A 13,137-nucleotide genomic window follows, 5' to 3' on the forward strand; every position below is an offset into this window, starting at 1 on the left:
TGCACATTATTTCCATTGAGAGTAAATCTTCCAAGTCCATGGTCACATGCAACTCCCATTCAAACACAACACGCCAACCTTCGAAATAAAAAAAAAAAATCAATTGATCTGATGTCTCAAGTTTAATGCAAATATCGGTGTATTTGTGTTGTGCTTCATTAAGGGTCACATGTTGCATGCAATTATGGTTGCAATTGATTTTTTTTTTCTCAGGAAAATTATTGGTCATACCCTTAATTTTAGGAGTGGTCGCAATTCAATCCCCAAACTTTCCCTACTGTTAACTGTCCATCAGTCATCTATATCATGTGATGCCATGTGACTTAAAAACTTTTTAAAATGTCGAAACTATTCTTTGAAAAAAAATAGGTTTTTTAGCATATAAGGGCAACTTTTGGGGTTTAATATTAATAAAAGTAATATATTTAACATATTTTAAAAAATAGATTAACTTTTTAAAAATAATATCAATAAAGGGTAAAAATATTGTTCTTCTTCTTCTTCTTCTTGCCATTTGTTCACTAGAGCCGTCGTCGTCCGCCGCCGCCGCCGCTGCCACCTCTGGCAACGTTGCCGGAGGAAGAGACGGAGGTGGTTGTGGGCGGCGGCGGACAGCGGCTCTATTGAACAAATGGCAAGAAGAAGAAGATGAACAATATTTTTGCCCTTTATTGATATTATTTTTAAAAAGTTAACATATTTTTGAAAATTTTTAAATATATTATTTTTATTGATATTAAACTCCAAACTACTACTACAAAAAAAAATATTGTTTATCATCTTCTACCTTAAGATTGAACTAGAATAGATGATGTAAACACAAGGCAAAAATTCCAATCGCCGGTGACGAGAACCAATGCAACCTTTTTAACGGTGTAGACCTTAGTGAAAGGGGCATCGATGTCTTCAGTCTGGAGTTGTTCGTTTATGTTGTACAGAACCTCAACTTGTGTCTCGGAGAAAGGCCAGCCATTGATGACAGCTTCTTACGCTCTTCAGACCTTAGCGACAGTGACAAGCTTCATTTTTCTACTGAAACTTCAACTTTCTAAGTCTATATGGATGATGGATGTTGCAGTCTTCCTCTCTGCTAAATTTGCAACCTAAACCTTTGATTCGCCGGAGAAACCTAAATCTATTATTCACTCATCTTCAACGGATCGAGCAGGACAACAACGACAAGCTTCTTCCCTAAATCTCCTCTCTCTCTCTCTCTCTCCATTTCTTGTCTTACTATCTCTTCCTACCCCCCATCTTCTCTATCACTACCAACCCTACATCACCGAACAAAGCCTCCTCGCTGAACTTGCTGCTACTAAGATAGTCACACCATTGTTTCACCTAAAAATCAGACTTCTATTCGAGTTGATGGTTGAAGCCATTGCATCAAAGCTGCCCTCCGGTTCTAAAGCTGTACTTGTGTTTCAAAACCGTTGCGTCAAATTCCCCCATTCAGAAATCAGACCTGGAAATCAGCATCGGTTTCCCATGTTGAAGTCACAATAGCAATCTCATGGGTACCCCTGTTGTAACGGCGTGTGTTGTATGAAAGGCTACAAGATTTATTTTAGCTTCTCTTTTGTTGCACTTAGGCTTTGTTTGGTTCTTAATCCGAATTGGAATCTGAATTAGAATCGAAATCTTTTGGAATCAGAATTTAAATGGTCTATTCCTATAGTTTTTTTGGTTCAGACAGGAATGAAAATGAAAATTGAAATCTATAAGAATAAGATTTTATTCTCAAAGGAAGGGTAGAGAATGACCATTCCCTCAAACGGAAAAATAACATTTAAATGGGAATGAAAATCCGATAATAAGTTAGCATTTATAGGTTTTGGTTTAATTTTTGTTTTTCATTCATGAGTCTAAATTGGTTATAGGGTGGGCCTGACTGATCGAGACTGCTAGGTGCTTGGCTAGTTAATGTCAAGTGCAAAACCCCCAATATCTGGCCGAAACCCCTCTCTTATTAATTTCGTCTGTTTAATGCCAGGTACTGATTCGGTGGTGTTTTATTTAATGTTAATTGTTGATTTGGGGTGTTGGATGGTGAGAAAGAAAGAGGGAGGTTGCAGAGATTGAAATCACTGGGGGAGAAGAGAATAAAAAATAAAACGGTGGAAAAGATGAGAGAAAGAGGAAAATTGCTGTGGAGAGGGTAGTTGCCGTGGTAGGGGAGATTGTCGCTGCTTGGCACCGCCGCTGGTTACGAAAGAAGAAGACGATGAATAGTTGTTTTTTCCCATTTGGTTAAAAGGTTTAGGTTTCATTTGTTTGAGGTGTAAATCCAAAAATACATCGATAAATGAAAACCGGCGAGATGTGTAAATGCAAAAATTAAACCGGTCAATGTAAACTTTGCATTGTAATACATTTGGAAGAAAATTTTAAATTTTGAGTGTATATTCTACGCTTGTTTGGAATTAACTGGGTGTAAAACTACACCCAGAATTGAAAGGTGCCAATTTCAATCTGCTTACACCTTCTTGTTTGGAATTAATATGTTTGTGTGTATACATAGCATGAGATTATACTTGCTTACACCCAGAATTAAAAACGTGTACACGAGATCAACACCTGTGCGTGTATATAGAACGGCACACATTTCGCTTAAACAAAGTCCAACTCACTTTGGGAGTGGTTATTTGAAAGACAAGTACTTATTCTAATAAGTCATCACAAGAATTTGGTGAAAAAGACACTTATTTGAAACCGGGGTAGCATAGGTATTTTTTAAAGTGGTGTGGCGAGTTAAGATAAACAAAAAAGAAAATAAGCATTTAAAAATAAACCAAAATTTTTAAGTGCTTAAACTCCCCAAATGCAAATAGGTGCATAATTAGGGGTGTGCAAGTCGGGTTTATGGTCAACTCAGGGCCCGATCCTAAAATTTGGGCTTAAGGCCCGAGCTCGAGGTCAAGCCTGATTTTTCCAATCCGAATTCAGCCCACCCTATAATTTGATGCACTCGGGTTGGGCTTGGGCCCAGGCCGGCCTTGGGTTGATCAATAAATCCATTCTAAAATTATACATATATAATTTATGTAAATATATATACATATATTTATGTATGTATGTAAATATGTATACAAAATATCTATACAAATGTTATATATACAAATATATATGCAACACTTACATATATAAACACATATATATGTATAAATGTATATAGCCTGAATCCGACCTAAAAAATAAAAAAGCCCAACTTCTTGGGCCCGAGCCCATCCCAAAGATCGAAAATTCAAGTCCAACCCGTGTAAAATTCTAGGTTGAACCGGTTCGGGCTCGAACTGAGCCCGCCCAAGTTGCACCCCTATGCATAATGGTGTAGTCTTGATTCAAAATAAGTGCTTATTCGACTAAGGATGTATGCCCGAATTCATCGTTAAAATATAGGGTTTAAGGTTAAGGTTTAGTTTAATGTTAGGATTTAAAATTTAGGATTTTTGTATAAAATTCAACAACAAAAGGTTAGGATTTAAAATTTAGGATTTTCGTATACAATTCAACAACAAAAGCATCCAAGTTTAAAGTTAGTGTTTTGTTTAATGCTAGGGTTTAAAAATTAAGATTTTCGTATAAAATCAACAACAAAAGCATCCTACGATGGTAGGACCATAGGACTGTGGGAGCGAATATGTGATCGCCCTAAATGGATCAGTTTAGGTGGCGGTCAAATATTTGAACGCAAAGACATCAATACCCTTTCATTATGCCCTAAAATAAGGGCATAGAACGGACTCCAAGGCCATTTAGGGTCATTTGTACAACCCATAAGTATTGCATCTCTTTGCGCTTTTTGTTTCTCCTTCTACCCGCTCGCGGCCTCCATCCCTCTCTGCAGCTGCTCTATTACTGCGTCGAAGAGGTAGTTAACGCTTTCCCCCGCCGTTGTGATTATTTCTCATTTTTCTTCCCTTTCCGATTTCATTGTTCACCGATAGATCATTTTGTTGATATTTTGGGAATATATAGTGATTATATTACTTTTATGCTTCTCTCCATGGCTGGAGACTGCCAAAACAACTGGAACTTGGTGATATTCGGTTTAGATTTCGGCATTGATTTTGACTTCTATGCTGCTTACTTTTTTTTTTTTTTTTAACTTCTGATGCTTCTGTGCCGTGGTAATCCACCAATGTTTTTTGTTTTCTACCTTCTCTTATGTCTGTTATTCGACATCCGCAGAGATGGGTTACTGGTGTCACTGATTTAGAGGATCTTATTAAGCTTCAAATCCATTTTCTGTTATTATTGCTTTCGTTCGAAAAGGCCTGCTTGGTTGATGTACGAGTTACATATTTTGTTTATTTTGATCTTGTAATATATCCGAACATTAGCCTTTTAAGTGTAATTTTCAATTAGTGAATTACCTGTTCATCCTTGTAGAAAAGAAGGTTGTCATCGACTTGTAGTTTATTCAGTTCGATTTCTGTTGATGTGTTTTCCTTGGTTCATCTCGTGTAAAAATGAGGTTTTTTTCCCGCACCTGTCAGTTTTTATCTATTTATGTCTATTGTTTCATGCATAAGCATGTCCATGTCAAGTGACTACTAAGTATTATGCTGCGAATTTTGTTTTGGTCTTGGGGGTGGTGGTATGTTCTCGTATCTCCTCAATTAGTTCAATTCAGCTTAGGGCTTTTGACTTATCAAGTAATTATTTGCCTTCTCGTTCAGGGAAGCAGGCCACGTTATTTTAGTACTACCTGTGGATGCTTGTATCTATGTTTTACCTGTTGGATCCATGGTTATCGAATTTTGTTTGACTGATTTATGTTTGTGTTAGGAATTTTTTGTTTATAAAGTGATTGAAGCAGGTCACTACTTTTGGATGCTCTTATTTTGCTGCATTGTGTGTTTTAATGATGAAATCTTGAGTTGACAAGCTTGTGAATGCGTTTTTGAGTCTGAAAGCAGCCACTTTGTGTAAAAATGCCAGAGGATAGGTCTGTATCTGTTTTAGCCCTTTCAAGATCCATATAGCTGGGACCAACATTGGCTCATGACCCAGTTGGATACACTTAGTTGGATCCATGCCCCTCAAGTTTTTTTTTTTGATCAATGCCATGGCCCTCAAGTTTTGTTTGATTGATTTATGTTAATGCGTTATAAAGGTCTGTTTCCATTTGTTCAAGCATACTCCTAAGCAGTCAACAGTGGTTCTAGACATTCATTTGCTATTTGGCTAGCTATTTGGTATAGGTATGCTTATTATTTTAGATAATTGGTTCCAAACACTTAGTCGATAATCATGGAATAATAAATGTAATGGTAAGTCTGGCATAACAAATGTTTTCTTCCTTCCTTACTTTTTTCTTGCCTCAAGAAGGTAACAGTATACCATCATTATATTACTGAAAGATAAAAGGTGTACTAAAAAATGTGTGTAACAAACGAAGATGAAGAATTATAAAGCTAGTGATCTGTTTCTCTAGAAAAAAAAACATTCTCCAGTCTCCACCTGGGACTGGATAGCCCATCTGCCACGGAGTTCAATTCCTTGGTAAATGGTATTCCATTTATGATGATCTCTGGTTTCATTCAGGAAATGTTCCAATCTCTACTGGCCCTTTCCTATGCCTTTATGCATTATTGTGTTAACTGAGTCCCCTTTAGTGGCTGGAGAAAGAGGTTTAGCTGTCTTGCAATCCTCCATGAGGGAGATGGCCTCATTCTTGATGGAATTGGCAGTACCTAATGGCCCACTGAAAGCCCTAAGGATACTGCCATCATCTCTAAAGAAGACACCCCCTGGTACCACTGCCATCTGGATTGCCTCAAGAACTACCATCAAATAGAAGCCTGGCTTTATAACTTTCTTTCTGAAATAGTAGTCTGCTAGGCATTTGAACCACTATAATGCCATGGAAACCTTCATAGATGAGCATCCACGAGTTAAACATGTTTGGAGAATGGTCTCACAGGATCTTGTGAGTCACAGCTTTATTGCCAAAAATCATTCTATTTCTTTCCTCCCATATCCCCGATATGACCACAAGAGTGACATCTCTCCAATATCTCTTCCATCTTCCCTAACAGGGAGCAATTTCATTACCGGAGGAAATCACTTATGGTTTCCGAAGCAACTATTCCACATCTTACCACATTAAAAAAAGAAGCAACAATCTTCTTCTTTACTCAAATTGGGGGAGGAGGTAACTAGCAACAGATTCTTCTTCTTGGAGACACATGACATATACATGGGGTTAGATCCAATGTCTTCCTAGTCTTTTTATTTTAACACATTACAAGTCTTGGTTCTCCTAGGAATTTCCTTCAACAAAAAAGAGGTACTCGGAGGGGAGTGGGAGTTATGGGATTCCAGATTCTGCCTTCCAGTAAAATTCTGGTTTTTGGAAATGCTACGATGGCCTGAAAACAAGAGATAGTGGAGAACTGCTTGGATGGATTAGGTTTCCATGCCCAACTGTGGGGATGGAAGGGGAGGGATAGACCATGAAGGTTTCAAAAGTGCTACTTCCTCTAGTTCTTCTCTGCTTAGTGGTCTAGAAAGGTCCAGTTGCAATTCTGATCTAGTTCTCCTCTCAGTGTCAAGAAGACACAACTGCCTACAGCCTATCAGTTTCTAGAGTGTCTATAATTCTGTGGGAAGTAAGGAGGAGGTAAGCCAAAGACCTTTCATGGTTTCACCCCATCAGAAGTGACAGGTCTGTCTAAAAGACTACGTGGTTCCTGTTTCCTACGTCTTATCTAATGAAAGAGTACGTGGTTCCTTTCCATACTTGATTGATGCTACATATAATGTAATGGAGGCCCAAAGTAAGTTAGATGGTACTTAAAGAGCAATTACTAAGAAGAGCTGTTTTCACTGAGAAATGTGGCCAAGACCCAACCTGCCCTCCTGCTTGCACACTTTTGCACAATTCACCGGATCTCTTTTTTCACCACTCCCATCCAATAGGGAGTTCCTTTGAGGCTCTTCTATGTGGTTAGTCTACCCAAGATTTAGAGAATTGGTAAGAGGTAGGTAGAAGATTAGAGAGTGTTATATAATTTTTCTTCCATGGGGCAAAGATCATCTTGCATTTCTTAATCATTGAATCCCATATTTTCAGGATTCTGGGATTGCCACCAAAAGCCATCCCCAAATAAGTGATGGACTAGTTCTCCATTCTGTAGCCCAAAATTCTTCTATAAAGGTCCAAAGTATTATTATTATTATTATTATTTATGATGTTGATACCTACCGAGCTGCTCTTGGAAAAGTTAATTCTGAGGTCAAAAACTGCCCCAAGGAAGATTGTGTGGTGTCATCTTTTTATTGCAATTGGGTTATCTTTGATATCCAAGGAGCCTCCTTGGGAAGGAGAGCAATAAACGTTAGAGTTATTTCTTCAATTCAAAAAGGCTTTCTGTTTGTTGAACCAGAGTCTGGCTTTTGGTAACTTGACAAAACCAGTTGAATATGATTGATCTAATGGATGTATCTTCCCTTTTTGCATTGTGGCATGCCATGTTAGTTTGATCAGAAAATCAGTAACTGGTTGCATTTTAGGAACAATCTAGAGGTACTAATGGTCCTTTTACAAATCTAATTAATGGGGTTCTATCAAATTGTGTTTTTTGTTTTTCTTTTTAATTGGTTAACTATTTTGGTTCAGAGATGGGTGAAGAGGAAACCAAAGGAGGGGCTATTGTTCCCGAGTCTGTCCTCAAGAAGAGGAAGAGAAGTGAAGAATGGGCTTTGGCCAAAAAGCAAACATTGGAGGCACAGAAGAAGAAGAATGCTGAGAACCGAAAACTCATCTTCAAGAGGGCTGAACAATATGTTAAAGAATACCAGGAACAGGTTAAGCAATTTCTTTTCTGTCAATTATATGTAGTAGGTATCGATTCTTGATTTCTGATTCTTGTTATTTTCCCTAATTTTTTGCTTAATAATATTCTTCATGATTATATTTATGTGCTTGTATGTGGAATTGAATTGACAGGAGAAAGAGCTAATCAGATTGAAGCGTGAGGCCAAGCTGAAAGGTGGTTTCTATGTTAATCCAGAAGCAAAATTGCTGTTCATTATTCGTATCCGTGGGTAAGCTTCAAGTTTGTCATATTGTTCTCCATCTTTCTTGGCACTCAATTCTTGGTTGTAGGAGGGCTTCTAGTCATTTAATTCTTTCTTCAGATTTCAAGGCATTTCCTTCTGCTGTAGGCAGTGTTTTAAAAGCGCAAGGGCCAATTTGCGCCTGAGGCGCAAGGCAAGGCGTGCACCTTTTTAAGAAAGGCGCAAAACTACAAAAAAAAGCCAAAAAATAAAAAAAAAGGTCAGAAAATTCAAAAATATGCCAAAAAATAAAAAAAATGCAAAAAATATTAAACATAATGTTAATAAAAATGTAAACTTCAATTTTAAAAAACCTATTATCTAAAATTAAAGTACATAAACATAACATGTAAAGTGTATTCAAATGAAAATTTAAAAATAAAAGCAAACATATAAAGCATTTTCAAGCATGTAAAACCCACAATCTCTTTTTTTTTTCCTTAATTGCATTGCTTCAAGTAGTTAATGTGATGTAAAACATATTGCATTCTTGATTCTATGATTCACCTTTGTAGCACGCCCCTCGAGGCAAGCCCGAACAAGTCTATGTTAGGGTCTGAAATTTTTATTTCTCACATAAAAAATAATGATTTTACAACTTTCATTGCCTTTTAAGAAAATATTTTATTGCAATGAATGAATGAACAACATAAGCAAGGCGCATCAGGCGCATGCCTAGGTGCACCAGGCACGCGCCTTTTGAAAGATGTGCGCCTAGGACCTGGGCGAGGCGCATACCCCAAAATGCGCCTCACCTGTGCGCTTCAGGTGCGACTTTTAAATCACTGGCTGTAGGATCTCCTAGACTCCTATCCTTTGCACTTGCCACCATGATTTAACCAAGTTTATGACAGATGTTCTAACCTGTAATGTTCCCATGTTCCTATTCTTAGTATTAAGAACCTTGAGGTAAAGGGATAGTCTAAACTTTTAATAAACTGATATTAATGAAAGTTACCGTTTCCAAAAAAAATTCTTAGTATTAAGAACTAAGAAGCTTAATCCAAGTTTTGGTACTTATTTTAGAAGCTATACATTCCATATTCCCTTTAATATATCTTGTACTTGTGATGTTTTCTATTTCCATGACCTAACCAAATTCACCTTTAAAATCACTACTTTCTAAAAGTTATGGTTAGATTTCACTACTTTCTAAAAATTATGGTTAAATTTGCATTACAAGATGTGAAACTTAGGTCTTCAGTCTAAACATCTATGCCGACGGTCACAAAAATATATTACAAGTTTCTATTTCCCACTTGATTTGTATAAATGTATTTTTTGTATTTTGAAAACTACAGGGAATCAATTAACTGCATTTGGAATGCAGAAGCAAAATCAGATTTGAATTCCATCCCTATCACACTTGTGTGTATTTGGAAGGACCAACTCCTATGACATTTTAAATTCTGCTAAAATGTGTAAATCAAATACAAAAAACTATTATGTTGCTGAATTGTGCAATGTTCGAAATGGATTCAACCTACAGAATTAGGGAGATCTGTGGGATTTATTATTCCAATTCAGCAACTAAACCCAAATGCACCATAACTCGAGCACATGCATAACGTAACTGATATGTCAAAATAAATGAATTTTGGCTATGTTTGGTTTCTTATATAATAAGAGAAGCAGGAAGCTGAGGGAAAGTTCTTAATAAATTTTTGAGAAATTCCTTGAGAACTTTCCCTCAACTTTCTGTTTCTCTTTTCTTTTCTATCATGCCAAACACAATTTTAACAAATCTGGAAGGTGAAAATATGTATACATATTTATAGAGTTGCCTTCAAATTTATGTTGTTGCCAGCCACATGTGATCATAGGAATTCGTGTTTTCTTGGAAGATAAGTGAGAGCTTACACAAGCATACATAGTGAAATCACTTTAAAGTTTAAACCATTTGCTCTATGCATTTTTTTTCAAAGATTTCAAGGTGTGGTTTATTCAATGGTGGATCCCAATCATCTGAATGAGGTATGGATGACAAGAAATGGGGTCCCAGACCATGTTGAGTCCTACCTGAGCTTTTGATTTGTTTTTGTTTCATTGTTTTATGTTTTGAGTTAATAAGAATCAGTATTTACTTGTTACCATTGTGTTGATAATTTGTTTTATTGTTTAGTATCAATGCGATGCACCCAAAGACGAGAAAGATCTTGCAACTACTCCGCTTGAGACAGGTTAAAATCGAATTTTTTTCTTCTGCTTCTGAGTTTCCTTTGACTTTGTACTATCCTGTTCCTTACAGTTTATGCATATGCTTTTCCCTGCAGATTTTTAATGGCGTGTTTCTGAAAGTAAACAAAGCAACCATGAATATGTTGCACAGGGTTGAACCTTACGTGACATATGGGTAAGCTTTTTGTATTTCTTGCTGTGTAAATGACTTGGTACCTGGAAGGGTGATTGAACTGGGAAAGGGTTTAAGGTTCCCAGTTCAACTGTCTCCTGCACCATCACATTGCATTTGCATTTTGTATATGCGGTCTAATTCAACAATGAACAAAAATCACTATATGGGTGTCAGACTACTTGAATCCTGTTTCATCATTCTGTTCTGTTTAATGCCATACCCCCCTACCAAAATATCTATTACCCAAATATAGAAGGGAGGAGTTAACTCCTTTGCCTACTCTTCCTATGTTTCATTTACAATAATGCCGTTGTTCTTATTTTTTTGGCAATCCAAATTCTGTACTTCTGATCTATTGTTTTCCTTCCATGCCCACCTGGAAATCACATTCCTCGTGGCTGGCAAAAATAAGTAAATACTTTTTTTGTTGGTCAGAGTAATGCATATCTTTTTCTGTTGTCAAGTTTCTGAAAGATGATCATGCAAGTAGCCCATTTTTCTCCAGAGAAACAAGAAAAAAGAGGAAGCTTATTATTTCTTTCAAATTCTGTTTGCTTCACAGATATCCTAACCTAAAAAGTGTCAGAGAATTGATTTACAAGAGGGGTTATGGTAAGCTGAATAAACAGCGGATTGCTTTGACCGATAATTCTATAATTGAACAGGTACGCTATCTGTTTGTTGTGTTATTTCCACCCCCTCTCCCAATCTCCAAAGCGCTGAAAAAAGAGGACATATAAAAATACATGGTGAAATACTAATGTTTGATAAAACCGCAGGCCCTAGGCAAGCATGGGATCATCTGCGTGGAAGATCTGATCCATGAGATCATGACAGTGGGGCCCCACTTCAAGGAGGCAAACAATTTTCTTTGGCCATTCAAGTTGAGTGCTCCATCTGGCGGCTTGAAGAAGAAGAGAAACCATTATGTTGAAGGTGGTGATGCTGGGAATCGGGAAGATTACATCAATGAACTTATTAGAAGGATGAACTAATGGTCGCACCTTTCTAAAGCTATAATCCTCTTGTCGGTTCTTGATCAATTTCCTGTTTTTGTAGGGACTTTGATTTGGTTTTAGGTGATGTTTTGTTAATGAATTTAGAATCAGATTTAAATTACCATTTCATCATTTTACTTGTTTAATTTTTTGATGCTGAAATTATATAGAAGACAGTTTAGTGACATAAATCTTGCTGTCAAATTTGATGCTTTTAATGCCGACTTTGCTAATAAATGGTTATTATAAAAGTATTAGCTCAGTTGTGTTGGAGAAACATTGGTTCAAATGAAATCATGAATCCTAAAGTCTCATCTTTAGTTTCAGATGTGATTTGATCAGTCAAGGCAGCATGTTGAAATTGTGTTGATGTTATTTTTAGATGTTATTTTCAGATGTTGGGAATCATTGGGTTGCAGAGTAATTATTACTTAACCCTTTTTTCGGAAACGTACGGCCAGGCCCAATGCAGATTTCTGAATTCCATTGCAGGTCTATAAACATTCAAATTGAATTCTTACCCTGCGCTGACCCAACGGCCAATCAATCAATCATGTTATTGTTGTATGTTCTTTTTTTCCTGGTCCCCCTGCCCTCCCTCATGCTCCTCCCCACGAATTTAACTTGTTATAAAATCTCCTTTACACTATTTTCCAGTTCAGGGGTGATGGCGAGGTTTTTCCCATGTTTTGATGCATACGTTGACAACTTTTCTCTGAAGTGATTCCTTTTCCCCCTATAAATTTGCTTGATTTTAACGAAGAAATAGCAGATTCAGGCTCAGCTTGAAACTTTGCCTCTGTGTGGATTACCTTGTGATCTAGGTTGAGTTTCACACTTGGTTTAGATCGCGAGATTTAACTCCTTTCCCAAAGCGAACAATCTTTTTTGGGTATTACGCGTATATTACAGGGGATTAAGGGACGACCATCGCAGCTACTAGGTCTTCTTTCTGACTTTAACACAGACTGAATATTTGGAACAAGGTGAGGTAATTTGGGCAGGCTCAGGTTGGTTGATTTCAATGGGAAGACGGAGTTCGAATTGCAAAATGCTGATTCAGGCCCACTGCAAGTTGCACCCCAAAATGGGGATGTGATGTGAGGGATAACTTTGGCTGTTGGGGGCTTACAGCAGGGGTCATCCGCTATTCCGCTCAAAGTGGCAGTTAAGCCGTTACTTAGCTTTTGTACTTGTATTCTTACCAAAACTATGTTTGTCAATTGAGTCCCCAAAGTTTAAAATGTGTATCTTTAGTATCCTGAACTTTTAAATTGTCTAATTGATCTTTACTGTTGGTTGACCATCGTCAGTCAACACTGTCATGTGACATCAGGTACGCATTAAGTAATTCGAAAATAACAAAATTATCCTTTATGATATTTTCTGACCATTTTACACATTTTATAGTGTCAAAAGAAGGAAAGGGCAAGAAGGGTTATGAAATCAGACATGTGAACATCCGGTTACAGTTGATAGTTGAACGGGAGGGAGGGTGAACAGTGGAGGAGCTTCAAAAATTGAACAGTATTCTGTTTCATAACCTTCTTCCCCTTTTCTTCTAACACTCCAATGAAAAGAGTGTCCTGTTTCATAACCATGCTAAAGGCCCGGCCCCAGTATATGTATAAGATTAGGAATGCCAGCAAGATGTCCTTCAATTATTTTGGCCTCCGTTAACATATCAACTTCGTCTTTTATGTTCTTTTACTCATCTCA

General features: G+C 37.2%; 1 protein-coding gene across 1 annotated transcript; it reads left to right on the forward strand.

Moving 5' to 3' along the window:
- Positions 1-3,730: 3,730 nt before the first annotated feature.
- On the forward strand, positions 3,731-11,695 carry LOC104606157 (large ribosomal subunit protein uL30y). Its single transcript, XM_010271228.3, has 7 exons — positions 3,731-3,871; positions 7,628-7,815; positions 7,958-8,055; positions 10,190-10,247; positions 10,341-10,420; positions 10,983-11,085; positions 11,200-11,695. The coding sequence occupies exons 2-7, from the start codon at positions 7,630-7,632 to the stop codon at positions 11,413-11,415; spliced, it is 741 nt and encodes a 246-aa protein (XP_010269530.1). The 5' UTR covers positions 3,731-3,871; positions 7,628-7,629; the 3' UTR covers positions 11,416-11,695.
- Positions 11,696-13,137: the final 1,442 nt, after the last annotated feature.

Source organism: Nelumbo nucifera, chromosome 4 (assembly GCF_055504915.1).
Source record: "Nelumbo nucifera cultivar China Antique chromosome 4, China Antique-T2T, whole genome shotgun sequence".
NCBI lineage: Eukaryota > Viridiplantae > Streptophyta > Magnoliopsida > Proteales > Nelumbonaceae > Nelumbo > Nelumbo nucifera.